This window comes from Geosmithia morbida, assembly GCF_012550715.1.
Source record: "Geosmithia morbida isolate 1262 chromosome Unknown scaffold_12, whole genome shotgun sequence".
Classification (NCBI taxonomy): Eukaryota; Fungi; Ascomycota; class Sordariomycetes; order Hypocreales; family Bionectriaceae; genus Geosmithia; species Geosmithia morbida.
Window position 1 is genome coordinate 139188 of NW_023336199.1, and position 27990 is coordinate 167177.

The window sequence follows — 27990 nt, forward strand, 5'->3', positions numbered from 1 at the left end:
AATAAATAAGGTAGGAAGGAGCGAGCTTTGTCGCTATTATGCACCTGCCCCGTTTTCTGCCAATGCTGTTTCACCGCAGAGATAGAAGAGAAGAGACAGAGAAGAGACAGAGAAGAAGTGTCCTCAAGAAATTCACAGTATTATGACGTGCATCTAGGTCTGTTGAGCCTAGACTCACGGCCTGAGGTCTTACCTGGGATTCTATTAGGTTAGCTACCGTTACTCTTGACTAGTCGAGCTTGCCATGGTATGTATATACAACGTATCGTCTCTCGCTTCTGTCACTGACATAGTACAATCTATTTACAGTGCGCATATTCGTGTTATACACCCCCGCTCCCACTCCACGGCTCCTCCTCGATTGCTGCTGCGACCTTCAGCTACCCCACCATCGTCACTCCTTGAGTGGCTGCGTGGCCAGTTACGCCCGTACACATGACTAGGGAATGGGAGCCTCGTTTCCCCCCTTCCTTTCCTCTTCAGCCCTCGTTCTCGGCCCAGCTATAGCCTTTTCAACCGTTGGAGGCCGCACGCCGGTGAAATGATCAGCGTCGGCGAGAGCCACTGAATAGAGTTGTTCGCCATCGACAGCCACGCAGCGGCGGCACGCGGCACGATTACATATTACCGCCTCCTCGTGCTCAGAAACTCGTCAAGATCCACGTGCACTCTCATGCCTTTGGATGTCATGGTATCATACACCGCTCGCAGCTCATCAGACGTCATCTCTCCGGCCAACGTCCCAAACGCCTCCATCATGACCACCTTGGACCATGGGCAGTGCTTCAGTGCTCGGTAGAACACGTCTTTGGCCCTGTGCCGCAGTTCCTTGTGCGCGTGGCAGAATCGAATGTATGATGTCCAGACCTGTACGCTGAACCTGGATGTATCGCTCATCGTCACGGCCCGGTCCAGCGCTGCCCTGGTCGTATTGACGTTCCCCCGGCTCAGCTCGTGCTCGACTGAAAAGAGTCGGCTGCTCACGCAATCACGCGCAGGCACAAGGATCTTCTCGTACAGGAGAGCACGTGTCTCATCAACGACACGGAGACTCGAGTCCGACCATTCTAGGAGCGAGAGGAACATGGTGTTTTGGGGGAACCACGTGAGAAACTTGGTGAGTTGCTCTCTGGTATACGCTCTCCGTGATGGCCTGTAGACAATCCGGTCAGTGTCTTCTCGTGTCCCGTACTTTACAAACCTTTGTGAGACTTACCCTCGTGTCGCGTTGAAGTACAGCAGTCGCGCTGCAAATTGGAGCAACCCCTCGTGAGCCAAGGTGCCCTCGGCATTGTGAAACTTCAACTCATGACATGATCTATCAATGCTGTCCATGGCAGCAGCTATGTTGCCCTGTGTCCCAGAACTTGGCTCTGTGCAGCCTTCCGTTGTCAAGTAGGCAAGCAGGGCCAGACACTCAGCATGAGTTTGAAGTCCACCCTCCTTCGACGGTGCTGCCTCCCCCGCGGGGGACGCGAAGAAAAGCCGTGCTTTCAATATCTGAGACCCTGTAGCCTGGTACTCATCATCGGGAATTCTGCGTAAAGGCTCGTCCACAGACGAGCACAGGCGCTTTACAGCCAAATGTCTGTGTCCACTTTCGAGTTCTATCCATGCCCAGGACCGCCAAAGCAGGAGACTGGAGCCGGGATTCTCACCCTTAAAAGCACAACGTCAGCCCTCTGCACACAGACACGCACTCATACGTCCTCAGTTGAAGCTGACGCAACGTACCTTGTCAATATCGCCCGCCGAGCTGAGGACCTTAGCGGCGACATCCCTGTTGCCCTGGGCATATTCGGCCATGGCATAAGCGTTATACAGTCCCAGATTGGTGGGGTATTGTTTCAGAAGCATCCTGGCCACCTTCTTGACGCTGGATGACGTATCGAGTGAACTCAGAGCCAGGTGATAGGCCGCGAGATCTTGTATGCCCGCGTCGAGGGCCAGCCGTCGGGTAACATTACATGCCCAGCCCAACTCGACCGTCTGCGACAGCGCTGAAGCAGAGCCCAGGTACCCGAACCAGTCTTGGGTTTGGAACAGATTGTCGGAAACGCTTGCGGCGTGAAAGCTGACAGAGGAGAATGCCGGTCTTTGTCGGCTGTCGTCATCAGCAGTCTCTTCCACGGGCTGCTTCTCCCATGAGCCTTGCGTATCAAGTGCGCCCCTGGCCCCTGTCAAGAACGGATCCAGCCACGCTGTCTCGGTCCACTCATCCGACCGGCAATATGGGGGCAATCCGCAGAATAGTAGAAAGGCATCCAGAAGCTGGCTCCTGACATGCGGCAGTACAGTATCAGGGATGATGAAAAGAAGAGGCTCGATGTCAGCAAACATGACAACCCTGAACGGGTCGTCCTCTGTCCCCTCGTCCATGGTTCGTGCTGGCAGTCGAGCTGTTGTCGCCCTGCGCTGCTCAATGGCTGCCCAGGCCTTGTATGCATCCTTCACTGGCGCTGCTGTTTCCGATTCGTACCGTACTGGATCAGGGGCATCTCCACCAGAGCCAGACTCGGCAAACTGTCTCCATCCCAGGGCATCTCCCTCGCCTATCCTAGGCACCTCGCTCTCCCAAAATTCCTGGAAGGCAACCAAGGAATCATGGCTCCCATCCATACCGTTAGGTCTGAAAAATGTGAGTTCCAAAAGCGCCTGCCAGGCTGCCACCGCTAGTTCCTTGTAGCCGGCATCGTGGATAAATCGCGTCGCTCTCAGAAATACATAGATGGCCTCTGAGAAGTCGTTCTGCCGGTGTCCGGACGATGATCGGGCGATGGCTGCGCGAAGTCGAGTAACGAGAATCTGCCTGACTTGGTCGTACTCGAACGAGGCTATGTCCGACGTGCAAAAGTCTAGATGGATCTTCCAGAGGATAAAGTTGTGTTCCTCGTCCCGTTCCACCTCGGACCACTTCTTGGCGGCGGTCTTGGAGTTCCACACCTTGACGCCTTCACGCATCAGATAGTTGAGCACGCGGCTTCTATCCCTGGGGTTCGAGGTGTGTGGTAGGGCAGACTCGAGTATCGACACCTTGATCTCAGAATAGCTGTGCGCCTCGTTCTCAAAAATTGTGTAGTCAAGGCTCTGGCCCGCCCGTAGCAGCACGTCCTGGTGTTCCACGAGCTCAATCCAAGCGTCTATATCCTCTGGATTGTCCTTGACGCGGCGGCTCAGCTGAACGGAGCGCCACTTGAGGGGATTGCTCTGCTCCAGGGGGACCACGTCCTCGTCTCCCGACCCGGAATCATCGCCGGCCTCACTGTCAGCGAGGGTACGCGCCTTTGCTTTGCCCTCGATGGAGCGGTAGTTGGGCTGTGTCTCATCAGGAGAGTCCTCCTCGCTCCGATGCCTTTCGCCAGATCTTGAACTGGAAAGGGACAGAAATCCCTCTTCCTCTCTTTCTTCTTCTTCGCCCGTCGCCGACGTGTCCTTGCGTCGACGCGGGCGTAGATCGATGGCCTGCTGTCTGAGCCGCAGCCTCTTGTCCCGCAGCCCATCCTTGTCCTTGAAAAAGCCCGATCCTTCGCCTGGCATGCGCAAGCTGAACTGGTCCCGCGGTCCGTCACGGTGAATAATCAGGCGGCCGGGCGTCCCCAGAACCTGGCCTCCACCGTAGCGGCGATAAGGGGGGATCTTGGAGCGTTCGATGCCACCATACCTGGCGATGAGCGGGTCTCCCTTCTTGTCGATGAAGAAGACGTCGGATGTCTTCTTTGGGCCCCCGTCCCTGCCGACGCCATCGCGGCAGGAGCGAGAGTCAAGACTGCGAGATTCCGTTTTGCGCCTGGGACTACGGGAACGGGACCTCGTCCTGTGCTCGCTCCGGTGGTGGTGGTGGTCTCGGTGGCGCTTCGAGTGATGGCGATGGCTGTCGTCGTGCTCCCTCTCCGAACGACGGCGTTTACGCCTCTCTTCACCATGGTCCCCATTTTTTCCCTCGTTGGAACTATCCTCCTTGGAGTCTCGGCCTTTGAAAGACGCGAAGTTGGGGACTGATGGGACGCCAACGTCCGACGCCTTGCCGTCTGCCGAGTGCTCCTTGGATCTGAATGAGGAGAATTTGGGGACGATCGGGTCGACACCCTCCTTCCCTGACATGGCTACCGTGCGACACAAGAGTGTTTCTTGGGCATAATTACACTTGATGTTGGCTGATATGGCTGGGTTGATGCCAAGCCTACTGATGCATCAGCTACTTTCTTTGTTACCGTCGTAGAAGAGCTTAGATGAGCTCCGACGGTACAGTGCGAATGTGACGCATGTGGTTGCCGTTGAACGTCTCTGCTGGGCCATATATGACAGCTGTAGTACAGTGTTTTTCACAGTCTTCAAGACTGTATAGTATCTTTGCCCGCCATGCTGGCCTCGAATACTTGAGATTATCGCCGTTTTTCTTCATTTCATTATGCAGAGTTGATGTCAAGGAAATTTCGATTGTCATTTCTCTCTAAGGCAATCCTTGTCTAAAACTTTCCATTCGCATGAGCGTAGTAAGACCTCAAGAGAGAGCCTGGCCACTTCAAATGTCAACATGCTGCCTGCTTGGGCTACGGCGCTTGCACCACTTACCACGCAACTAATCGACAATAGACGACAAGAGCACGAGCAAGAGCGTCCTATCGCTGCCACTTCCCTTGTAGAAACGTCGATACCGCCATCGTGGTAGTATCAGGGATAGTCAATTCGATTACTGCTCAACGTCAAAACTTGATTCACACACAGTACAATCACGAAAGAAACACACGTACCAGGTGTGTCAACACTGTAAGCACAGGGCACGGCTTAGCGCTTATGCTTAGCATGCTTACGCAGTAACCCACGTCAACAGCCCCCATCGCCATCGACAAACTGCACATCCGTGCTCTTCCATCATCGCCAAGCAGCACCTCATGGAAGGGAAAACAGTGGCCGGGATCGTCCTCGCTTCCCTGACTATCCTCTACGCCGTCCACTCGATGGGTCTCTTTGCGAGGAACAAGATGCCCGTTGAGGGCAAGGTAAGAAGAGAAGAATAAGAAAAGAGCTTCTCCCACCATATATATATCCAAGCTCCTCGAAGCTGACCGCCACAGACTGTTCTCATCACCGGCGCTTCCGAGGGCATGGGCCTAGCTGTGGCCAAGCAGCTCTCATCCAAGGGGGCCAATGTGGTCCTCGTGTCTCGGAGCGTAGACAAGCTCAAGGCCGCGCTTTTGGAAGTCAAGGTCCGCCTGCTCTCTCCCCACCGCCCCTCCTCCAGATGGCCTGACTGACTTGACGACCGTGATCCAGGCTGCCGCGCGCGACTCCGGCACGCAGCGATTCCACTACATCTCGGCCGATGTATCCGCCCCGTCGTACGCGGGACCCGTGCTGACCGAGACGAAGAGGTTGAATGGCGGACAACCCCCGGACATTGTATGGTGCATAGCGGGGTTGGCGACGCCCGAGCTCTTCAACGACATGGACATGGTATCCATGCGCCGGCAGATGGACGTCAACTACTTTGGCACGGCGGAGATGTGCCAGGCCGCGCTGCGCGAGTGGCAGGCACCCGAGGCGCCCGTCGAGGCCACGCCGCGCCACCTGATCCTCACGTCAAGTGCCATCGTCTTCTTCCCCGTGCCCGGGTACCTGCCATACTTACCGTCCAAGTTTGCCATCCGCGGTCTGGCCGAGGGTCTGAGCCGCGAGGCCCTGCTGTATCCGCAAAGGGTGGAAGTGCATCTCGTCTGCCCGGGGACCATCTTGTCGCCTGGGTTCGAGAGGGAGGAGAAGATCAAACCCGAGATCACCAAGCAGCTCGAGGCGTCGGACCCGAGGCAGACACCCGACGAAGTGGCCAGGAGCTCCATCCGCGGGCTGGAGAACGGAAACTTCTTCGTCACCGTCAACCTCTTCAACTGGCTCATGCAAGTCGGCACCCTGGGCAGCGCAAACCGCAACGGCACTGGAATCCTCGACTCCATCGTCGCCTGTCTCATGTCGTTCATCATCTGGCCTATTGTGCACTTTGCCCTGCACGGTGATATCAAGAAGTTTGGCAAGGCCAATGGCCATCCGTCAACATACAAGAAGGATTAAGAGAAAGAAGGTATAAATGTATATAATGATATCCCGTGTGTTATTCTTACATGTACACACATGTTTCTTGATGAATGGCAAACGCTTCAGACGCCGTGAACTTTTTCTCTTCTCCCCGTGATCTACCACAGTTCTATACACCGCTCCACTTGCCAAACCTGTTATACCGTTTGAACATTTCCCGCAGGATAGCTCGCCCGCTACCGTCCATTGCATCATTGAGAATCTTCCTGCCGTCGGGCGTGGTAATGTCAAAGATGGCATTCATGGCAGGTTCGAGCGCTTCGCGCACGCCTCGCGACACATCCGTCTCGAGCTGCAGCTTGACGTACTGCATCATGATCAGGTACATGTGGCGACCAGCAGACCGCTTGGCCGCGTCGGTGGCCGAATCGAGCGTGCTGTGCTGGACGGAGCGCGAGACGGCGCCCGCCGTCGGCTCGCATACGAGCGTGACGAGGCGTCCGTAGGCGCTGGCTTTGGACTCCTGACCAAGCCCGTCGTCTCCGGTCCGACTCTCGGTCTGCTCCTGGATAAGGTTGCGCAGGAGGGGCTGCATCGTCGCCAGGAGGATGTGGTAGTGGCCTTCTAGGCGAACCCTGTGCTTTTTGACGATGACCTCCACAAGCTTGCACAGCCAGATGAAAGGGGCTCCTGTTCCTTCCTCCGAGTCCGAGCTCGTGCCCGAGCTCTTCCGGCTGCACATGACCGCTATCGAGTCAAGGAGACTCTCAATATTCCACTGGCTGACGGCCTGGGCCTTCTTCTCCAGTAGGGTATACAGGATACGGCAGATGTGGACCGAGTTCGCGGTCGGAATCGCCGGCGAGACGAGGGCGTATGTCATCTCATTGTACGCTGCTGACAGGGTGAATTCTCCTTCGGTGCCGAAGGCAGCTGTTGAGTCTGCAAGGAACAAGACGATATGTAAGACAGGGTGAACCATTTTCTGATTTTCGGGGGGTTTTTTTTTTTCGTAAGTGGAAAGGGTCAGGCAGAACTTACGGATCAAGTGGTCAATGATGTACCCGATAGCCATCAATTGACCATCAGTACCACATCCGCCGTTGTATTCGTTGATCAAGACCTCGAGGTACTGCGTCAACACGGAGCCGTCGGAGGAGCTCACGACGGCATCGATATACTCCTTCAGGTGACGCTCGCGCGATTTGCCCCCCAGGTCTTTCAGGCTGGGGAATGAAGCCTGCCTGGGGCTGTCGAGCTTCTGCGACATGTGTCCCTGGAGGAACGTCTGAAGCTTCCACCCACGGAGGTGGCCGCTGCGCATGGCCTCCAGGCTGCGCTTCTCCAGCCTCCGTATCCCGGATGATCCGAGCTCCCTCAGGCCCGGCAGCTCTAGCGGCAGGTCGGAGGCGTCGACAGCCGCCGACAGCCTGAGGTTGGCCTCGGCGGTAGGCTTCGACATGAGTTTCTTATCGCCGGTCCAGTCCTTGACGACGGCAGCGATGAGGGCCTCCAGGGCCGTACGCGCATCAAGACACAGAGATTTCAGGAGCTTGTGCGACTGCGCGTTGGGCGACTTGGTGACCTCGGTGACCACCTCCTTCAGAAGCGTCAGATACAGTGGTGTGACTGTCCGGGAGTCGACATCCTTGGCCTTGTAGCGCGATGCAAATTTCGAGGCCTCTTCAAAGTAGGCCGCGCTCCGTTCCTCCATGTGAATGACCATTTGCCTGATCGTGGCAGACGCCAGGGTCGAGTAGCGGCCGATGAGTTCTTCCAGGATGTCTTCGTCACTGGACAGGGTGGCGGGAGAAGTCGATATCGCATCCGCGATTCCAGCGAGCTGACCAAAGTTGAGTCCAGTGAAGAAGGTAGGCCGTGTCATCAGCTTGGCCGCGATGCTGAGAACTAGCCTCCATCCCTCCAACGACATGTCTTGTGATTTTTCGAGGGTGAAGCCGCCTAGGAGCGTGTCCATAATACGTTCTCGCTGGGGACGAGTGACGGCATCGAGGGGGAGTCGTGAGAGCAGTCGAATCCACAATTGGCCGAGCTCTCCTGGCCATTGTTTTTCACTCTTCTTCGAGGCAACCAATGCATCGATAGCACGGGTAATAACGTCCTCGGCCAGCTTTGCCTTGTTGATGCAGTGCTCATTGTCTAGCAGGCTGGTCCAAAGAAGTTCGAGTCGCTGGGGCTTTGCCTTAGCGTCCGACACCGCATCCTGCACCGTCGGTAGGATCTGCGCCTTCTTCTCGAAGTAGAGGCGATTCAACCGGGTCGATCCGCGCATGTACCATACCAGGTACTGCTGGAAGGCGGCATCCTTGTCGAATGATGGTTCGGACCTGGACTCCAGGTAAGACGACAGTCTGTCGTCGGGTATTCCTGACGAGATAATCTCCTGGGCAAGGCGGACAGTGAACTTCTCAACAATGTCTGAAGCTTCAGACACCTGCTCTCCGTCGGGGCTCGATGAGACCCAGATGCGAGTGCAGCACTTGAATGCCTCGTACGTTTCGGCCGAATTGACGGGCGTCTTCTTGAGTATCTTTGCCAACGTTCCTCTGACCGCGCCCCAGATATCGGACCTCTTGGTGGCCGGTGCCCAGGAGAATGTCCTTGCCACCACTCTCCACTTCAACGCAGTAATATCAGAGGTCGATTTGCTTATCTTTAGAATGATATCAGACAGCTTCGAGTAGGCGGCATCCTTGTACTCGTTTCCGTTCAGTCCGCAGCTGATGCCATTCAGCCACAAGCAAAGCGTCTTGGGGTCGGCCTCCTGTGCCTCTGCCCACCCCAGAATTTCTGTCAATTGCCTTGTCGAGAGATGTTGCTCAATGGATAGCTCAGAAAGGTTCGAGGGGCTGGTCTCTTGTCCCACAAGCATCCAGCGCGAAGCCAATTTCGACCTGCCCCCCGTCAGCTCCGAAAGCTGCCGGAACCACAGGCGCAAGAACGCGGGGAAGTCTCGGGCAGTGCGGAAGCCTCGCATGATGGCTGAGATAACATCTGAAAGCGCTTCCCGGGCCTGGTTGGAGTCTTGGACATGCAGACTGCGACGGCAGACTTCCTTCAGGAGGCCTGCACCATCATCGTCCCCCTGAAAAACATCCGGATCGCATTGGGCGAGATTCGCAACCAGGTCCCAATCCGTCTCGCCATCGTGTAGTGCGTAGCGCTTGCAGACAGAGCGGAGGTGCCCAGTGTCGACAGGCATGGCCAGTTCTCGGCACTTGCGTAGGATAGTCTTCATGATAGCGCTGCGGTCTTCGCGCTCCCCTAGCGACGAGTCAATGGTCTCAAACACCTTCTTCATCCATTCGGCGTTGCCTTTGCGCACGCCCCGAAGGACCAGGGCCTCCGTAGCGCTGGAGGCCAGCGCGTAGATGGCGGGAGCAGCCACGGCGAGGTGCTTCTCGGATCCGTCCAGAGCTGTGACTATAGCCTTGTCGTTCTGGTGGTTGAGGAAGATTGATCGTGACGGGAGGATGAGAATGCGGTGCAGGAAATTCGTCAGATCCGTACGCCACCGACTCGTGAGTGACCTTTGAGCCGAAGTCTGGTCTCCTTTGGTGGATTCTTCGACATCACCCAGTACCACTGCCGCTGGATCAAGGAGGTTCTGCGCAACCTCGTACACGTCATCGTTTCCCTGGAGATGAAGGTCCCACGTAAGAGCGATTATCTCAATCCAGTCTTCGCAACCGTCTAATTCTTCCGTGTTCTCGACCGTCAGCACGGTGTGGCACATCCTAAGCAAGGGGGCCACGATCGCCGTCGCCTCACCGGCGGGGCCGCCGAAGAGAGATTTGAGGTGCTCGGCGCCGATCCTGTCGCGGGCAGAGACGTTGGTCATACCCTCCGTCCGTCTCATCAGACACGACAAGGCCTCGAACACGGCCTTGATCCCTTCAGCACACCCGTCGGCAGATCTTAGGTCCTCTAGAGAGAAGCTGATATGTGCCCGCTTCCGTTTCGATGACGCTCGTGCTTGTCGTGACTCGGATACCGGGGCGGAGACGTCTTTCAGGGATTGCTGAAGTACGGCGATAAACCTTCGATCGGCGAGGGACTTGGCCAGGGAGAAGAGCGGTATCCTCTGGAAGACGCAGGCCATGAGCCTCCAGGTCAGCGGGTATCGTCGCAGCGTCTCCGCAGCCGGGGTAGACCCGTTCATGGACTTGAGGAGCCATCGCAGGCTACTCTCCTCAGCCGCATGGAACTGACTATCGGACGAGGCAGTCAGGAAGGTCCAGAGTCGGTCGAGATTTGCGCCATCCTGGCCCGGTCCGTTCTGGTCGAGACCTCGAACAGTCTTGATAAGATCGTCGTTGGCCTGGAGGAAAGAAGCTGGTTAGCCATTGCCATACGGGGAGGGGGGGTTCTAAGATATCTTTGCAGATACACACCATATCCTCCCTTTTACTGAGGTCTGGACAATGAGGCCATCAATAAAGCAAGGGGAAAAACACAAAGTGTTTGCTTATTTTTTTCTGCGCTGATCGCATGCTGACAGAAACTCCCCGCGAAACGCCACCAAGAGAGCTGCCAAAATTTCAGGATTCTGCCAGAAACGCCAATCCGGATTTGGAACAGCCGCTCTCCACCGCTTTCGGGCCCGGCTTCCATTTCGCCGAGTCATTCTCGCGCATCTCGACATCATCCGACCGCTTGCCCTTACAAGCTCCCCGTAGCTCCCCCATTTACCAGTCGCTCCCAAGAAAGTGAGTCTACGGAAGCGATCCCCGAGTACTCAGCGCCGTACAGTCTCTGACCTCTGATATCTTCGCAACAGAATACGTTCACAATGGCCGATTCCGCCGTCACCCGCCAGCAGCAGCCCAGCGCCATTTCCAGGCCTGTGAGCGAGTCGCTCCTCAACGAGAAGGTAAAAAAAAACTCCCCCTCCCCCCCTCCCCCCGACGGCTGCACGCTTTCTAGATATCATATGCTAATCATCTGTATCTGTATGCAGTGGGACCACTGCCTCTCCAACCTAATTGTCCGTTCGTCTCTCGGCCTCGGATTCGGCGTCGTCTTCTCCGTCCTCCTCTTCAAGCGCCGCGCCTGGCCCGTCTTCCTCGGTACCGGCTTCGGTGCCGGTCGCGCCTACGAGGAGTGCAACTCGGACCTGAAGCAGGCTGCCCGCGTCTTCAACAAGGCATGATCTCCCTTTTTCTTCGTCGACACAAAACAAGAAAAAAAACTACGAGCATAGCAGAAGGCCTGAGTCCGCGTTGAGGCCCTGGCTGGTTCGTGTGCGCGTGTGCGCATCAAGCGGCATGCGTCAAGGAGGAGGGGTTTCAAGGAGGGGGGGGGAGAAAGTTTGCGGTCAGCTGGACACACAATGAGCAGTACGTGTCGCTCTCGATGCTCATGTTCATCGGGCCGCAGCTGTACGAACTCGATACGGATACAGATAGACCTGTGTACAACATCCCGCCGGTTCCATTCCGTCTTAATGGTCTTGGTCAAATAACAATTGTATTTCTCTTCTGTCTCCAAACACCAAAACAGGCCGCATGAATAATCAACCATGCAGAGCTTCTCCGCGTGGAAGGGGGGTTGTGATGGTAATACCAGCAAGTACCAGTACTACGCTCTCCCGGCTGGTACGGCCATAGCCTACAGAAAGAGGTAACTTTTCGGTCATGTCCAATATTGGAGGCATGCAACAAAGAGCCGCGGGACGCCCGAGAGCCCCTCCCCTCGACAATGACGGACAGCAGGCTTCATCGATTACGGCGCAGCACATTGGACTTCACGGCTACAGAAGAGATGACTACTCTGCTGCAATTGTCGGAAACTCCACTAGTTATCGCTGAGACGAAAGGGTCATCGTCCCTTCGACGTATTAAGAAAGTGGTAGAGAGATCCGTTGTTCTGGCACGCAAATATGACCGCCAGCAAGTTGGCGAATCGCTAACGGTTGATTAATCGTGCTTGTATGAATGTGTGAAGAAGAAAAGAGGGAAAAAAGAATCCAACCCGAACGGTGGTCGGGGCAATGAAAGAGAAGACGGATCCACAGCCTGCCATATAATCACGTGATATATGGCCAGGGGTTATCCACCTTGACCCAAATTTATTTTTTTTTTTTTCTTTCCTTGCTCCAAGACTCTTCTTCATCTTCTCGTGCACACAAACCACCTCTCTACATCCGAGTCGATTTATCGTGTTGCATCACGCTGTTTCCCGGCCCCAAGAGCTTCCGCTCAGCAGTACGATGACTTTCAATGCTTGCCGTCTATCCGGATACGTTTCCTCCCGTGGGTAGTAACCGTCGATCAAACTCTGCAGCACTAGAACAACGGTAGGTCTATTGGTGTGAATCAACCCTGGGCAGAGCCTTTGCCCCGGTTGCTACTCGTAGTCATGCAGACATTGCGTTCCTTCTGAGAACGCAAGAACCCCACGAATTGCCTACACCTCGCTGCTTTCAATGCGCAAGCGTGTCAACTCTTTATATCGTTCGAGTGGGAGAACAACCCGAGGGTCTAGACAACCCGTCCGCTCCACCCTGATTCCGCTGGTCAAGTGCGCGTATCAGGACTAAAATCGGACAGACATTCATCATCCACATGTCCCTTTCTTCTCCCTCTCTTTCTGCTTCGTTCTTCTTCTGTGGTACTTTCGATGTGACATGTCGATGATTGGATGCCTAATGCCTTGACGTAACGCCCTATCATTCGTCTTCGCCGTTATCAGATTCGTTGGTGAGCCATGGTTGCCACTATGCTGCATATAACGGCATAATAATAAGCCCTAGGGACACAAGCATGGGCGTAGCACTGAAATACTGGAAGGAGCGAGAGAATCATTGGGGAAAACTTCGAAGTCATCATAAGTAGACGTGATAGATCTTTCTGCTCCTTCGTGTCTAACATACCTCTCTGAGCCTGCTCAAGACATGAAATCTATGTCCACGTGAGTGTTGACAGGACTATGGTGAACTCGGATCTGTTGATCCGTACCAGGTGAAATGCTACAACCAAAAAAAAACAAAAAAAACAGACAGGTAGGAACAGGAAATCAAGAAGGACGGGGGGAAAAAAGAGATGGAACAAGAAGAAAAATGACATAGATGACATTCATGGAATCCAAAAGTTCCTGGGGCGCTGTCGGCAACCTGGCCGCCGCCGACGGGGCATCAAGCTCCCCCTCCTCTCTCTCCCTCTCTCTCCCTCTCTCTCCCTCTCTCTCTTTCTCTCTCTTTCTCTCTGTTCAAAATCACAGTTGACAGCAGACAGTTGACAGCAAACATTCCATGTCAACAGGAAAGATATAAAAAGAACAAAGGAAAAGGGTAATAATAATAAAAACGATTATAATCATTAAAAAAAACGGGGCAGCTGGTATAAGAAGGCGACGACAGCTACTCCAAACGGCATGGGCTTGTATATATGTGTAATCCCCCTCCTTTAGGCGCGGAAGCGCGAATGGGTACGGTCGCGTATCTGCATGTCGGTAGAGACATAAAGCTGGTCGAGATAGTCCATGGCGGGGGCATCCTTGAGGATCTTGGCCACCTGGATACCGGCCGAGATGAGCTGGAGGATGTTCCGGTCGTCCTTGAGGGGTCGGCTCTGGTGCTTGGAGGCGTGCTTCATCTCGAGGGAGCTCTCGAGGATGGTGACGAACTGCTTGATCTGGCCGTTGTACAGGACGTGGGCGGGTATGCGGCGCTTGGTGGCCAGTCTCTTCAGGAGGTACACCCACTCGGTCCACTCGCGGTCCCGGGCGCACTCGACGGGCCTCATGTCCTGGGTGAGGGGGATGGGGAACTGGTACTTGGCGACGAAGTCAAAGGCGCACTGGGAGAGCCGGTCGTTGACTCGGCTCAGGATGTGGTCCTGCTCTTGGACGTGTAGGTTGGTGGGCAGGTGAGGGAGATCCCTCTCCTGCATGGCAATTACGTTGGGCGGCGGACGCTGTAGGAACTGGTGCGGGCCGTCAAACTCGTCCCTATTAGACGGTCGTCTCTGGGATCGACGTCTGCTGCCGGCACTGTTGCTGTTGCTGTTGCTGTTGTTCTTCTTGGCAGCGTTGCCACCTGCCGTCTCCAGGGAATAATCCGATAGGTTCGGGGATGTGATTATATCCTCCACTGAATCCGCCGATGAGTACCGGCCTCGCGGATCTCTCGCCTGCGAGCTGTTGGAATTGTTGTTGCTGTTGCTGCTATACACCCCGTATGATAGACCCGGGGTGCCATATTGGACGGGAGATGGCAGTCCAGTGTATACGCTACCGGCCTGGAAGCCCGACGAGTCCAGCCGCGGCACCGCCGAGTTCGGGGTCAAGGGCACGACGGAGCTGCCAGATAGATACGCATTACTCGAGTAGCTTGCGCTGCTTGTGGGTGCAATGGAACGGAGGACGCTTAGATCAGCACACGGTTCCCGCTCTCATCGTCCTTTTGCGTATGCATGTGTGTGTAGTATGTGTGTATATATCTTGTTGTCCGATCGATGACGGGACATCATGAGGTTGTATCATCAAGCAAAGAAGACTTACCTTGGATTAGCGTATAGGGCATTCTCAAACCCTCTATTGGCCCCGTTGAATGCGTCGATAAAAGAGCTAGCGTGGGGTCAGCATCGTCACTTACTGGACTCGAGACTTTTTTTGTCTTCTCAGCAATCATGAAGCCATACCTGCGGTTCGAGTCCCATGGACCTCCCCTGCTAGCCATAACCCCGCTGACAGGGATTTGCTGCGACATGTCTGCTGAGAAAACGATTGCGGCAAGAAGGAAAAATAGAGAATACAAGAGACTCGCCAAGAGGTTCGGTCAAGTCCAAGTCTGGTAGGGGCGAGGGGCGGGCTGGCGAAGGGCAAAGAGCGACTGGTTTCCAGGAAAGGAGTAGAAAGATATGAGGCAATATGCAAGGGAGTTGTAAACGTCTATGTTCTGATCAAAGACCCAAGACAAGGCATATGTTGTCGTTTGGCCTTTTCTTCTTCTTCTCCTTCTCCTTCCTCTTGTCCTTCTTCTTCTTCTTTCTGGTTCCCGCAACGCAAGTATCTGGCTACTTTCCTAGGGCGGTCTCTCCCCGGCAGTTGCAGCTGGACTCGTGGCTCCCCTCGCAGATAATCCTGGGGTGCGGCAATATCCTGAGCTTGCTCCGTAGCAATGGAGAAAGGGGACCAGGAAGAAGAGAATGTCAGGCGGTGAGATCCAACGCGCCGTGGGGAGGGGGGTGTATCCGTCCAAAGACAGTAGGTGTCTGCGTTGTGATTTTTCTGCATAGAACGAACTCCTTATGCAAGTGACAGGTAGGCCACGAACATCATTGCGCCAATATCAGAATAGAGAGCTCCGGGCAGTATCCGTATTCGGCTTTTTCCTTTCTCGTTTTTTTTTTCCTTTCGGAGAACTGATGCCGGAGAAGAAGAAGGAAGGAGTAGGGTCGAGAGCACGAGAGGTTGAAGGGGAAAAACAGCCAGGTCGTCAGCCTCGAAAGACTAGAGGAGGGTGTGGGATCTAATGGTCTTCCCGCGCGAGACAAACAGCACACACGCACATATACACACACGCGCACATACAAGATCCAGAAGAGAGCCCCCTCAGAGAGAGGCTGGCTGACATAGGCGTATAAATGCTGAGCAACGAGACACCCACGGTGCCGAATGATGGCCGGGTGTAGGCGGGTCCTGGCCGTGATGCTACGATGAGATTCGCCCCAGTAACGGTTAGGCTGTGATTATCCGTCTTGGGCTGTTACTTTTCGTCAGAAGGAAACGGATCTAAGTATTCGCAACTGCCATGGCATGTACAACGGGGTATGAGACACGATAGGCTCTCAACAGCAGCGAAACGGGTTCACGTGAATCGGCCGCATAAATTCCGGGGCCAAGGCAGTAGTTTGTTTGTTTCTTTTCTCCCTCGGTCGACGCAAATAAACCCGATAGCAGCTCTTGCACACGCACTTGTCGTTCCCAACCTCTAGAATGTATGGGATGGACCTGGAAGAGAGAGAGGATAAGGAGTGAGCCTCCTAGACCACTGCCTGTATGTCCTCTGCGTCCTGCGAAGCCGAAGAGGCTAATAAACATCCAACAGTCGTCAAGTTGGCGACAGATCCAAACCCAGGTAACCACGGCCGGGCTTCCTCATTGGATCAAGGCATTGTTGCCCAACTCAATCATGGATGTATCGGGTAGAGACAAGGAAGGCCCAGTGGCGAGCACGTCGGAACAGCAGGGAACCCCCCGGATAATGACAAGGGGCGGTCAACGGCGAGCCAAGCGATTCGCGACGGCGGCGGCGAACGAGTTGGGCAGCAAGGCAAAGTCACTTTCGGGTGCCAGCCGCAGCAGTAGCAGCCGCAGAATCGGTAGCAAGGAATATACGCGACCCCCGTGGTGTCAGCGCATCAAAGCATCCAAGGCCCGGGTACACACAGGTGATGTCCGCTGCCCCGTGGAGAATTGCGTGTCTCGATCCGGCCGAGGGCTTCCCGAAAGTAGCGGCGTCGGTATGTAGTCTATCCGGACAAGGTAAGAATAGAGAATCCATCGCTGCCAAATACAAGCTTTTGCTATGCAAGGAATCTCGTCACCGGGGGGGGGGACCTTTCCCTGTAGGGCCATCGGTCGAGGTCAATGGCTCGTGCCAGGCAGAGAGATTGAACAGACTACGTCGAGTGAGGGGAACTAAAGCTATCGCACGTAAGGAAGTACATCGCCTAGCCCCTTCTGTTCAATACTATCAGATGTACCTGCCTATCTGTACAGATCACATACTCATTGCCAGCCGCTTCAATACATTGAGCTACCCGGTAGTGGGATCCTGATTTCTGGGGAACAACAGTTTGGTGTTTACGGTATTGGATTATAAAAATAAAAGAAAGGAAAAGAAGGGAGTTTGTAATATTCATGATACTACTACTGGATACCATTCCCATGCCTCAGCATTCTTTCATCTAGACTATTGCTCGTAGAACCCGTGAAACATCTGGTGCTGTCATACAGCATTACTCATCAACGCTCAACTCTAACCAAATGCCAGGTTATGAAGACAGAACATAATGATGAGTACCAACTCTCATGTGCAATGCAAGTATTACACTGTACGAGTTAAAAGGAACAGAATAATCTGTACAGATTATTTTAGGCGGAGTATTAGTCCCTGAGACCCCATATCTAGCGGAGTCTAATATTCTATGACAGTCATGATTGGATCAATCTTATGCACAATTCGTATAGAACTTGGCAGACGGCCACACAGGGCAAGTCTGTTTGAAGTGCCTTGTGCGTTCATTTAGAATTAACGTCTCTAACTAAAGGGCCCCCCCCTTGATCGTGTGCTTCTTCAGTAAACATGTCGCCGAGGTGTGTCGGCATTACTTCCAAAAAGTTTTAACCACTCGTAGTTTCTTGTTTCAACCATGTCATTAGCAAATCTTCGCCTGTGATGGCCCCCCCAAAAGATCGCAAGAGAAAATTTCACCGCCGAAGCAAAAACGGTTGCAACGTGTGCAAGAAGAGGCATGTGAGGTGCGATGAGAAGAGACCTCTTTGGTAAGTGCCGTGTGTTGCGTCCCAGGTCCCTCCCCCCCCCCCCCCCCCCCCCCCCTGGTGGGCCGCCGACCACATGCCACATGGCAATTGGCAATGATTGCTGCTGCTGCATACGGCTGCTGGCCTGACAGTTGCTATCCTTGTCAGACGCCCCATGGGACGCTCGTTTGCTAATTGACTGCATCTTGCACAATCTATAGCACGAATTGCCTGCAGACTGGAGATGAATGCATATACTCGCCTCTTCGCCAAGATGGTTCGCCGCATGGAACTGACGGGGGATACGCCTTGGTCAAACGGGATGTCCCATTAGGCACCATCGTGTCGGCCAGAACTCTGGATATGAAGAGTCCCCTCAGTGATTACGTGGGCGGCTCATACGAGGCCTTGCCTGACACGTCGAAACGACTCCTGAGGCACTGTATGTTGGGGAGAGACGTTCGTATACGGCTTCGGGAAGCGATACCGTGCTGACGTGCCGCTGGTGGTGAAAGTTGCGCAGTATGCAGTATGGGGACAGCAACCTGTGAACCGCGAACTCGAATCGAGCGTGTAAGTCGACTGCCGTCAAAACATCTACCTCCTCCTCTGTCAGTCTAGCTCATAAGCGGCAAGAATTCACAAGGCATTCGAGACACCAGGGTATATGCACATGTGCCTGATGCTATCAGCTTGTCAATGGGCATGGGTCAGAGGCTCCATGGACGATGTTAGGATCCCTTTCATGTATCACAAATCCGCGACATACCAGTTTGCCAGGGAACAGCTTCGGGCATCAGAGACGGCACAGAGCGGTGCCACAATGCTTGCCATATCGTCTCTCGCTCTAGCAGAGGTAGGGATCCAGCATACGCCCCTGCAGGATACTCACGGAGGAGGAGCTAACAAGGTCAAATGCCAGGGTGCGATTGGTGATCTGGACACTTCAACAAAGCACCTCAACGGATTCCGCCTGGCAATGCAGGGCCAAGGATCATGCCCGTCGCTCGCGCAGGAGATGCTAAAGATGTAAGACTCGTTAGGCTTCGTCGCGCAAGTAGGCACAATGGCTTACAAGGCGATAACAGGGCGGGGAATGGTCTTCGTGCCAGCAAGTCTACTACATTGGTCAATGTGCCAGACTACCAGCCTACCTTTATGGCGCTCCTCTTTGCCTCAATATGGGACATTTCGACCCTGCCGCCTAGAGAAGCTCCCAAGTACGGTTGGTGGGAGGAAAATGACACACAGGCTGCGCGACTGTGGCAGAACCACACCAAGGAGCTCAACCTCAATTATGAGATATCGCGGGGATTCGACCCAAACACGTACATGCCACGCATATTGAATGGCGACCCAAAGAGCAGCCGCACATGTTTCATCGCCACCTTCTTCTACCTCTTCTCCGAGGTGGGCAACGGTCAGATGGATGCCGTTCTGGTAGACTGGATCCTCGAGCAGCTCATTGACGACGTCAACACCAACGAGGAGAGCATCAAGACCAGCGCTTGGAGCGGTCCGTTGTGGCTATGGTGCGTTATGTTCGGAGCAGCCATAGCCAGCTCGGGCAAGGCATCGAGCCTGGTAGAAGACAGGCAGCTGAGGAGGTGGATCAAGGTATACGATGAAAAAATTCGACTAGTCAGTAAGACTCTAGGTTTAGATTCCTGGGGATCTGCGAGGCGGGTGCTGGGCCCGTTCCTCAGCGGCTCGCAAGATGAGGATGTGGACAAAGGGTTGATGGATATCTGGGAGCGAGCTTGTGGGACCAATGTCGCATGGGACGTTGAGGAGGTAGGCGATGAATGAAAGTAAACATGAGGCTCAGGTCTGAGATGCTTTCCCCATATTCAGAGGTTGAACTGGGTTGGGGTATTGTGGCATGAGCGGCATCAAGAATGACGCCGTATTACCCGGAGGCATTCCCGAGAAGGAGCACTCGATGGCTCCTGCCAATACCTTGGGTATCACGTGCCCGCAACTAGACGTCATGTCGCTGTGAGAGCGTTGGCAAGCTAATTAATTCACTCCCACTTACTCCGCATCCACGATAAACCATCACCCTGTGGCATCTTTCTCCCCGCTTCATAGCCCGTGTGGTCACCTCTGAGTCTATTACCATATCTTCAGCCACTTGGCGTACATATCCACATGCATATACACCCGCACCATCCGGAACGGGCGGGGATGGTGCGTCGTGTTGCTGAAACAAAGCCTCACAAATCGCCAGCGTGACACGCCTCGCGCATGGCTCAGCGACAACCCCGCCTTAGTTGTGAGCAATGGGAAGCATCCACGACGTGACAGAATACAAATAGTGAGGCAAGTCGACGCGTCCGGTGAGAAGGATTGCATGAGGTGCTGCTTTCACGCCCTCATGATTTGCCCAGCACAGCGCGCGTCGAATGATGCGTGGCCGGTCAGAGGGGGACCGCCCCCTCTCTCATCTCTTCATGCATATGGCGAGAGTGATTGAGAACCAAACAATGAGCACCCACCGGTCCCAAGGGCGGCGGTCCCTTTTAGAGACCGAATGATTTTGATAGGGGCTAACCAACGACTCACGTCGAATATTACACATCGTGACATTCTGGCAGGATGTCAGCTTGAGGAGGTGTGACAATGATGCGGAGGTGGGAGAAGGGGGAACAAAAGAAAAGCGGCCCTCCATGTGCGCGCTACGAGCAGACTGTCTCGTCATAACACGCCAAGCATGCATCGATGTGTTGTCCATCAGCGGTAGCAAAGCTCGGCCGTCTTCGATAGGGCCTTCCCGACCGAATCACCCCACTACGCCTTGTGAAAAATCAAGGTTTCTCCCCTCAGACCCATCGACGGCCACGATACCCCTGCTCTAAGGGGCCTATCATTGACAACTTCAGACCGCCAACTCAGTCCTGCGGCCCATTATGTGACCATACCTGCATCCAGGGCTGCGCAGAGGCCTCTTCATCACATTCACCGTATGGTTATTTGACGCACCTCGAAAGGATTTTTGTTTTGCTGTGTTTTGGGCCCCGAACGCAGCAATAAAACCCGCATGCCCCCTTCGTTGCGTTGACTTGAATTCTTCTTCCTTTCTTACTGCCCAACATTTCTGCCCGATATCATTTTTGACCCTGGTCCTCTTGGATATACTAGTCCACTTTCGCCTCCACATCTGCCCAAGCATTCAGCTCTTATACTCCTTACCGCTCGCAAAACGACCCAAAGGAACCCGAGGAATTTCCCCCTGGCTTTACACGACAGAACAGTTCTCTTTCGTGATCCCTAGCTTGCCTGCATCTGGACACAAAGACTGGTCTTTTGATCTGCTGGATCTCATACACGAGCCATTTTGCTCTATTCAAACCAAGGATATCATGCCTGCTGCCATTGCTGTGCCACGTCCGGCTATGGCTGGTTACAAGAATTCTGCCGACGATGAGGCCCATTCGCTCTCCAGGTACTGTTTACTCGCTATGATTTCCTTTAGTTCTGCTTTTTTTTTTTTTCATCATGTTGCAGCGAACATTATGTTTCATTCTGTCAGCCTTGCTCTTGCATATCTTTCTTCGGACCAGCGGATACATCCACAGGACATTTTCCGGACTCAAGCCAAGGACCGTTCATTTTCAAACCAGGACTCTTTTCTTTTGTGTTTTGCGTGTGTGTGTGTTACGCACATGGATCATGGATTCAAATCTGGACGTGCCCGAGCCGGGCACGAAAACAAAGAAATGAAATATCATCTAGATGCTTGCAACAGCAGTAAGTATCGCCCGACTGTGAAATGAACAAAACAAACAGAACCGTCCCTCGGGAACATTTGAGGATTATATTTTTTGTTGCTTTTTTCTGCCGGATTGTTTACCAAATTGGACATGCATTTTTACCTGGATTGTTTTCTTGAACCCGGATCATGAAACCTGGATTTGAAAACGGACCTTTGTGCTTTACCGCGGAGTATTCTCGACCAACACTCTCACCAACGGACTCTTATGGATCTTGGACCATTCCCTTGGATTGTCTCTTTGCAATCTTTTATGGAATTACCAGTAGGCTTGCTTCAAGCCTGGGGAAGGGAGGCAGCCGCCTAACCATCGCAATCCAATTTGATTGCACGCAACCGCGATTGGATAGAGGAATTGTTCCCTAAATGGACCAACCCGATGGATTATGACCACTTGGACCTTGGATTGTTTTATTTTTTTGCCTGCTTTGGAACTTCTACGACCCCAAATGGAGTTACATGGATTTTCGACACTTAAGGACTGACAGTCACATCGGAATTTGGATGTATCATCTCTGCTATGCTCTTTTTCTCAAAGGCCTAGCCAGAAAAAGATGACTGTCAACGGTCCCAAAAGGATTTTGAAACCCAGGATTTTTCCTTCGTTTGCATTTATAGCAACTTTTACCAACCACTGGATACTATTCGACACGGGGATGACGAGAACCATCGTCACCTCTGTTACCTTTTCCCTACCGGAATTCCCTGGATTGCAAGTTCACGCTGTCAGAAGACGCGAACTGTGATCAGCAATGGGTTTGTACAACCTTCTCACTTGAATAATCGTGTGATGACAAGCTGCTAACTGGTTCCCGTGTAAAGATCAAAGTTGATTCCATGCTGTACACTCATTTCTTTATGTCATGTTGAGGATCAGATAGTGGAAGAACAGCACACTAACCTACGCAGCGATTACAGCTATGCTCAGACTACCGTCCCTCATACCTCTGGAATGTTTTGCTTCTCTCAGACAGAACCATCGACGGACCTAATGAACGGTTCGTCATGGGCAACATCCACAGAAGGACCACGGAACTTTCCGGACTTTGCAGACAGTGGATCGTCCCACTCGGGAGAGAACGATGAGTTCGTCGTGATGTCCGGAAGCACAACCCCCAGAGGATCAAGATTGAACCGCACAAGGCCCAACGGTTCATGGACTGCCGCAGGACTCTCTCAGGCTTCTGTTGATGGACATGCCATGTCCCGGATAGACTCTAGCCGATCCTCTGGATCTATGCTATCACATTCATCACACTCGTCCAACTTGGACGTTGCAGGTAATGCTTCTGCTTTTCGCCACGGATCTCACGTTACCGGAACCATGGTCGGAGCCGATGCATGCCTTTTGATGGACCCTGATACCACGTCCATGTCACAAGTGTACTGGCCTACCTACGGTCTGGACATGGAGAACACACCCCTCTCGATGCCGGAAGCCAGCCCGATGCACGTGGTGCCGTCGCAGATGCAGTTTGGACCTGACGCGAACCTCGCGGACAACACTTCGCCAGGCTCTTGGGCCAACTTCCCTGTATCTGTGACCCGGACCTCTTCCCCCGCCACTATCGACGAGACGTGGATACACGGCCAGGGCCCCATCAGCCCCCCCAACTCATCGCCCGAGCTCCACTGCCAGTCTCCGAGGTACGTATCACTTGCGTGGCCCAGCTCTACGTCACTGTCGCCAGTTGCTCACAAGACCCGTTGCTCTTATAGTAGTATGGACTTTGGCAACCAGATGAACATTCACGGCGAGGTGAATGCCACTGGTATCCCGGGCCTCCCCGAGGGCTTGGCTCTGGCGAGCCCGATGAGCAACCGCCGGGAGAGCGAGAGCGCCAGGAACCATGACCTGTACAAGAACGCCAAGCCGCAGGAGGACGGTCTCTTCCACTGCCCCTGGGAGGGATCTGCCTCCTGCATGCACAAGCCTGAGAAGCTCAAGTGCAACTACGAGTAAGCATATCTGTGGGACCCGCCTAGTCGGAGCTGACTGTCGCTAACCTTCCTCGACCTCTTTCAGCAAGTACGTCGACTCCCACCTGAAGCCTTACCGGTGCAAGGATGCCATGTGCGAGGGCGCTCAGTTCTCATCGACGGCTTGCCTCCTCCGCCACGAGCGCGAGGCCCACGGCCTGCACGGTCACGGCGACAAGCCCTTCCTCTGCCACTACGAGGGATGTGAGCGTGGCGTTCCCGGCAACGGATTTCCCCGCCAGTGGAACCTCAAGGACCACATGAAGCGCGTGCACAATGACCACGGCAGCTCCGGTGGATCTCCGGCCAACGGCTTGAGTCAGCAACCGACCAAGGGCCGCAAGAGAAAGACAGACGTCTCGGAGAACCAGGCGCCCACCAGCCGCAAGGCGTCCCAGAAGAACATGCCGGTCAAGGAGCCTCGCCAGACTGCCTCCAACAAGCCCCCTCTGTTGGAGCAGTGGATGGCCAGCCGATCCAGGGTCGAGGAGATGGTTCGCGGCCTCAGCAGCCCCACGGACGTCCGCACGATCCAGCAGATTACCGACATCCAGCACCAGCTGGCCGGCCTGACGCAGCTGGCCGCCGAGCTCGGCCCTCTCGGCGAGCACCACGCCAACATGATGACAACCGGTTGAAGTGAGACAGCCGGTGGATTGGATGGAATTAGAAGATGGAAACAACGGAAGCCAACAACAAGGTCGACGACAACGACGACGACGAAAGCCCCTCGCATGAACGGAACGGGGTGTCTGACGATTCGGATTTTCATACTGGGTATCAGTGCGAGGTTCGCAGGGCCGCAGATCCACATTGTGTTACGTCCTACAAGACGGAGGAAGACACAGGAGATATTCGTGGACAATATGACGGCCCTTGCAGCACAGGGCAAGACTTTTTCTTTTTTTAACCGCGAACATGAACATGACGATCCCCGATACGGGGCCATGGAATTGGCGGATAGGGGAGTCTATTGCTCACCCTGGATGAATGAAGGACACGGCTTGTTTCGTACGGACGGAGATTGGCCTGCGGACTTGCGCAGGGATTATTCTGCGACGCAACAGCCAAAGGACATGATGATCTAGGACAAGGGAGGGGGAGATGCAGGACAGTCAACTAGTGACTAGTATCTGGGATTACTGGCATTTGCCAGATTATTACTTTTATTCTTCTTTGTTTACTCTTCTTTGTCTTATTCTTTTTCTTCTCGAGCCAACTTCTGCCCCGCCGAACGCTTTATTTTCCTTTGTCTATCCTTCTTTGATAGTTTTCCTCTTTTTTTTTTTTTCTCTCTCACGACTCTTTCTGTTTCTTCGAGTCTTGTTTTTAGATGCAGTTACTTGAATGAATGATGACTATATATATACATATATATACATGTACAGCTGCACACGTGAGAGATGTTGTAGACTAGTAGTACTTGGAACGTTGAAAATGAGAGGATTGCAGGCGCGCGGGACCCGGCTAGATGGATGGAGTAAAGATGGGAGGAGGACCTCGGCTTCAGGGAAGATGAAGGAAAGTATCGGGTGTGTACGGTGTACGGTATAGTCAAGGCAGTAATGATTATCATTTCTTCTATGCGATGGGGCATGCGAAGCTTTTCGGTGCTATATTACTACGGTGTTGTAGTGCTACTACTATGGATAAGTTTCTTTAGGAAAGTGAGATGCAAGATGCACGGATGAAAGGCGGGCAGACACTGTAGCAAGGTAGAATCACCATTGAGACGGCTACGGAACTACGGATTATATTAATAAGAGTCGTACGGAGTACATGTTAAAGCATTATATAATACTTCGTATTACCGTTCTGTTCCAGGACGTATCATACGGAACATTACGGAGCATAACGGAGCCCCTCTTCAGTAACATGCCGTCAGCTGGAGGTAAAACGCTAGGCTGGTGCTAATTTCGTTACATGCAACATGTACGGTGTACCTCTTGCCTCACCCCTCACTTGCACGCGTTGTGGCCTGCTGCTGCTGGGTTTGCCCCTCATCAAATCGAACGATGGAGCTACTTTTAATACTCTCTCGTATGACACTTGAGCTACTTTTGCTCGCGGCAAATTCAAGAGCATTTCAGAACTAAATCCTTCCATTGCCATCATCACCTCCACTCTTCCGCCCCAATCTAGTACATCCATCTGTCTCTACACTTACTTGTACGAGGAAAGTACACATTCTGCCCATCATGGCTCGCAAGTTCTTTGTCGGTGGCAACTTTAAGATGTAAGCTCCCCTATCCTTTTCTTCCTCCCTCCCGTCCTCTCTCTTCTCTCCCATCCCACGATTGACCGACCTCTGCTCTCTCTCTCTCTCTCTCTCAAAAACATAGGAACGGCTCTACGTCGTCCATCAAGGCTATCGTCAACAGCCTCAACAGCGCTAGCCTCGACCCCAACGCCGGTAGGTTTCACATCGTACTCTGCCCGCCTCCACCCCCAAGACCGATTTTACCGATCGAACTGAAATTAATCCCCCCTTCCCCTTCCCTTGGACCCCCGCAGAGGTCGTCGTCTCCCCTCCGTCCATCTACCTGACCCTCGTCCGCGAGACGCTGGACAGGAAGATTGGCGTGGCGGCCCAGAACGTCTTTGACAAGCCCAACGGCGCCTACACGGGCGAGATCTCGGTCGAGCAGCTCAAGGACGTCGGCGTCGACTGGGCCATCCTGGGCCACTCAGAGCGCCGCACCGTCCTGCGCGAGAGCGACGAGACCGTCTCCCTCAAGACCAAGTACGCCACCGAGAACGGCGTCAGCGTCATCTGGTGTTGCGGCGAGAGCCTCGAGGAGCGCGAGGCCGGCAAGACCATCGACGTCGTCAGCAAGCAGCTCGATTCGCTCAAGTCGCACATCTCGGACTGGTCCAAGATCGTCATCGCCTACGAGCCCATCTGGGCCATCGGCACCGGAAAAGTCGCCACCACCCAGCAGGCCCAGGACGTCCACAAGGCCATCCGCCAGTGGCTCCAGGGCGTCAGCCAAAAGGTCGCCGACGAGACCCGCATCCTCTACGGCGGTAGCGTTAGCGAGAAGAACTGCGTCGAGCTGAACAAGCAGCCCGACATTGACGGCTTCCTCGTCGGCGGTGCTTCCCTCAAGCCTGCCTGTACGTTCAAACATTACCCTTCCCTCCTCCCCCTTCGAGGCTGCTCTGCACACACACACACACACACACACGCCGAAACAACCCGCTGACATGGCCTCTAATCTGCAGTCATCGAAATTGTCAACTCTAGGAAGCAGTAAACTTCTTCTTCTCACAACATAGTTCAAAGGATGATCCTGATCTCGTAGCCCAGAATGGGAGAAGACTATCTTGGACATGACCACAGAAGAAGGGGGGGCTTTTCTCAAAAGATAGATGCACAAAAGAAGATTCATCCGTTTCGATAAATCTTGGCGTGAACCGTTTTCATTCCCGCCTAATGCTAGATGTAGATGTACATTGACCACAATTGATACAGCAAGGAGTAGTGGTGGTGGTGGTGGTGGTGGTGGTGGTAGTAGTAGCAGTAGTCGTAGTAGTAGTAGTAAAAGTATATGGAAAGAGCGCTCGTAGAATCAGCCAACAACCAGCCCAGCCGTCACCGAAAGGCCCCTTTCCCGACAGCGACGACGAAGGTGACGACCCAGAGAGATTATACAGACATGCCGTGGCCATGGTACGGGGACCAGACACCCCTGACGCTGGGGTTGCTGCTCGTGATGGCCTTGTTGGTGCGCCTCAGCTTCTCGCCGCTGGCGTCGCGCAGCAGCTCGACCTTTTGCAGGATCTCGTAGGGCGTCATGTTTCGGACGCACACGGGCTTGTTGCGGCCGTTGATGTAGTGGCCCGTCACGACAGGATGCTTTCCCGGCCGGGGGGAAACGGAGAATTCGATCTGGGGGTTGGCGGCGGCGAACTTGGGGAGGAGGGACTTGATGAAGCCGCTGTGACGGATGCATGTCGGGTTAGCCACGGCAACCTGCCCCTCCGCACACCCACTTCCGTCTTCTCTCTCTCCCATCTCGCAGAGGAAGGGATTGAAAACTCACTTCATGCCCTTGGAACTACCGGCCCAGTCGCAGTAGTGGAGTTCCATCTTCTTGCATTGCAAGACAAAGGCACCGACGCCATTCTGGGGAAAAGGTCAGCGGGACAAGGAATACGCTAGACTGATGGAAGGAGAAGAAGGGAAGCATACCCTGGCGCGGGCCACGTTCTGTAGTGCCTTGACTGTCATTGTTGCTGGTGGTGGTGGTGGTGGTGCTAGTGATGAACCCGATCAAGAATTCATGATCCGCTAGATTTCACGTCCCCTGCTGCTCGTCGCGAAGGGGACCAATGCAGATGATGCGGATAAATATCGGCAAAAGCATGGCTCTCACCCGTTATCATTACATGACCCGTTTCTCGTCGTACATGGGCCATTCCCATTCCCCCTTCGCCCAAGGCAGAAAGGTCTGAAATCCCAGCTGTAATATTAAGTCGGTACTGTTCGGTCAGTGGTAGAATTACTAGCAGCAGCCCTTTTCAGTACCGAAAAGAAGAAGAAAAAAAAAGCAAGCGCCATCATCCACAACGACACAAAGCAGGTGCATCACCAACCCGAAAAAAACCCCCTCCCCCTTCTTGGGCGAGCCTTTTTCTCTTTTCTTTCTTCTCCTTCTTTCGCATCCGTCATCCTCCTCGATATATATATTCTT

The 27990-nt window shown here is 53.9% G+C and overlaps 9 protein-coding genes across 9 annotated transcripts; 5 read left to right on the forward strand and 4 right to left on the reverse strand.

Moving 5' to 3' along the window:
• Positions 1–715: 715 nt before the first annotated feature.
• On the reverse strand, positions 716–4101 carry GMORB2_2116 (Pfam:DUF1740; the record flags this gene model as incomplete). The annotated part of the gene is made up of 4 exons (XM_035464096.1): positions 716–962; positions 1019–1153; positions 1217–1659; positions 1735–4101. 4 exons carry the CDS (start codon positions 4099–4101, stop codon positions 716–718), a joined length of 3192 nt encoding a protein of 1063 aa, XP_035319806.1.
• A 791-nt stretch (positions 4102–4892) lies between these two features.
• On the forward strand, positions 4893–6066 carry GMORB2_2117 (3-dehydrosphinganine reductase; the record flags this gene model as incomplete). The annotated part of the gene is made up of 3 exons (XM_035464097.1): positions 4893–5000; positions 5076–5207; positions 5275–6066. The coding sequence occupies 3 exons, from the start codon at positions 4893–4895 to the stop codon at positions 6064–6066; spliced, it is 1032 nt and encodes a 343-aa protein (XP_035319807.1).
• Positions 6067–6199: 133 nt separating this feature from the next.
• GMORB2_2118 (nucleolar pre-ribosomal-associated protein 2) lies at positions 6200–10448 on the reverse strand (the record flags this gene model as incomplete). Its single annotated transcript, XM_035464098.1, has 2 exons — positions 6200–10372; positions 10446–10448. 2 exons carry the CDS (start codon positions 10446–10448, stop codon positions 6200–6202), a joined length of 4176 nt encoding a protein of 1391 aa, XP_035319808.1.
• A 395-nt stretch (positions 10449–10843) lies between these two features.
• GMORB2_2119 (mitochondrial inner membrane organizing system protein 1) lies at positions 10844–11203 on the forward strand (the record flags this gene model as incomplete). The annotated part of the gene is made up of 2 exons (XM_035464099.1): positions 10844–10897; positions 11012–11203. 2 exons carry the CDS (start codon positions 10844–10846, stop codon positions 11201–11203), a joined length of 246 nt encoding a protein of 81 aa, XP_035319809.1.
• A 2254-nt stretch (positions 11204–13457) lies between these two features.
• GMORB2_2120 (uncharacterized protein) lies at positions 13458–14761 on the reverse strand (the record flags this gene model as incomplete). The annotated part of the gene is made up of 2 exons (XM_035464100.1): positions 13458–14388; positions 14694–14761. 2 exons carry the CDS (start codon positions 14759–14761, stop codon positions 13458–13460), a joined length of 999 nt encoding a protein of 332 aa, XP_035319810.1.
• Positions 14762–17455: 2694 nt separating this feature from the next.
• GMORB2_2121 (Fungal Zn(2)-Cys(6) binuclear cluster domain) lies at positions 17456–19350 on the forward strand (the record flags this gene model as incomplete). The annotated part of the gene is made up of 5 exons (XM_035464101.1): positions 17456–17562; positions 17763–17983; positions 18072–18114; positions 18178–18570; positions 18630–19350. The coding sequence occupies 5 exons, from the start codon at positions 17456–17458 to the stop codon at positions 19348–19350; spliced, it is 1485 nt and encodes a 494-aa protein (XP_035319811.1).
• Positions 19351–22223: 2873 nt separating this feature from the next.
• On the forward strand, positions 22224–23931 carry GMORB2_2122 (ZnF C2H2; the record flags this gene model as incomplete). Its single annotated transcript, XM_035464102.1, has 3 exons — positions 22224–22960; positions 23033–23272; positions 23340–23931. Coding segments are annotated over 3 exons (1569 nt in total), but the record flags the coding sequence as incomplete, so codon positions are not given.
• Positions 23932–25491: 1560 nt separating this feature from the next.
• On the forward strand, positions 25492–26550 carry GMORB2_2123 (triosephosphate isomerase (TIM); the record flags this gene model as incomplete). Its single annotated transcript, XM_035464103.1, has 4 exons — positions 25492–25529; positions 25636–25706; positions 25808–26410; positions 26519–26550. 4 exons carry the CDS (start codon positions 25492–25494, stop codon positions 26548–26550), a joined length of 744 nt encoding a protein of 247 aa, XP_035319813.1.
• A 392-nt stretch (positions 26551–26942) lies between these two features.
• On the reverse strand, positions 26943–27527 carry GMORB2_2124 (large subunit ribosomal protein L43; the record flags this gene model as incomplete). The annotated part of the gene is made up of 3 exons (XM_035464104.1): positions 26943–27234; positions 27340–27422; positions 27489–27527. The coding sequence occupies 3 exons, from the start codon at positions 27525–27527 to the stop codon at positions 26943–26945; spliced, it is 414 nt and encodes a 137-aa protein (XP_035319814.1).
• Between the last annotated feature and the right edge of the window lie 463 nt (positions 27528–27990).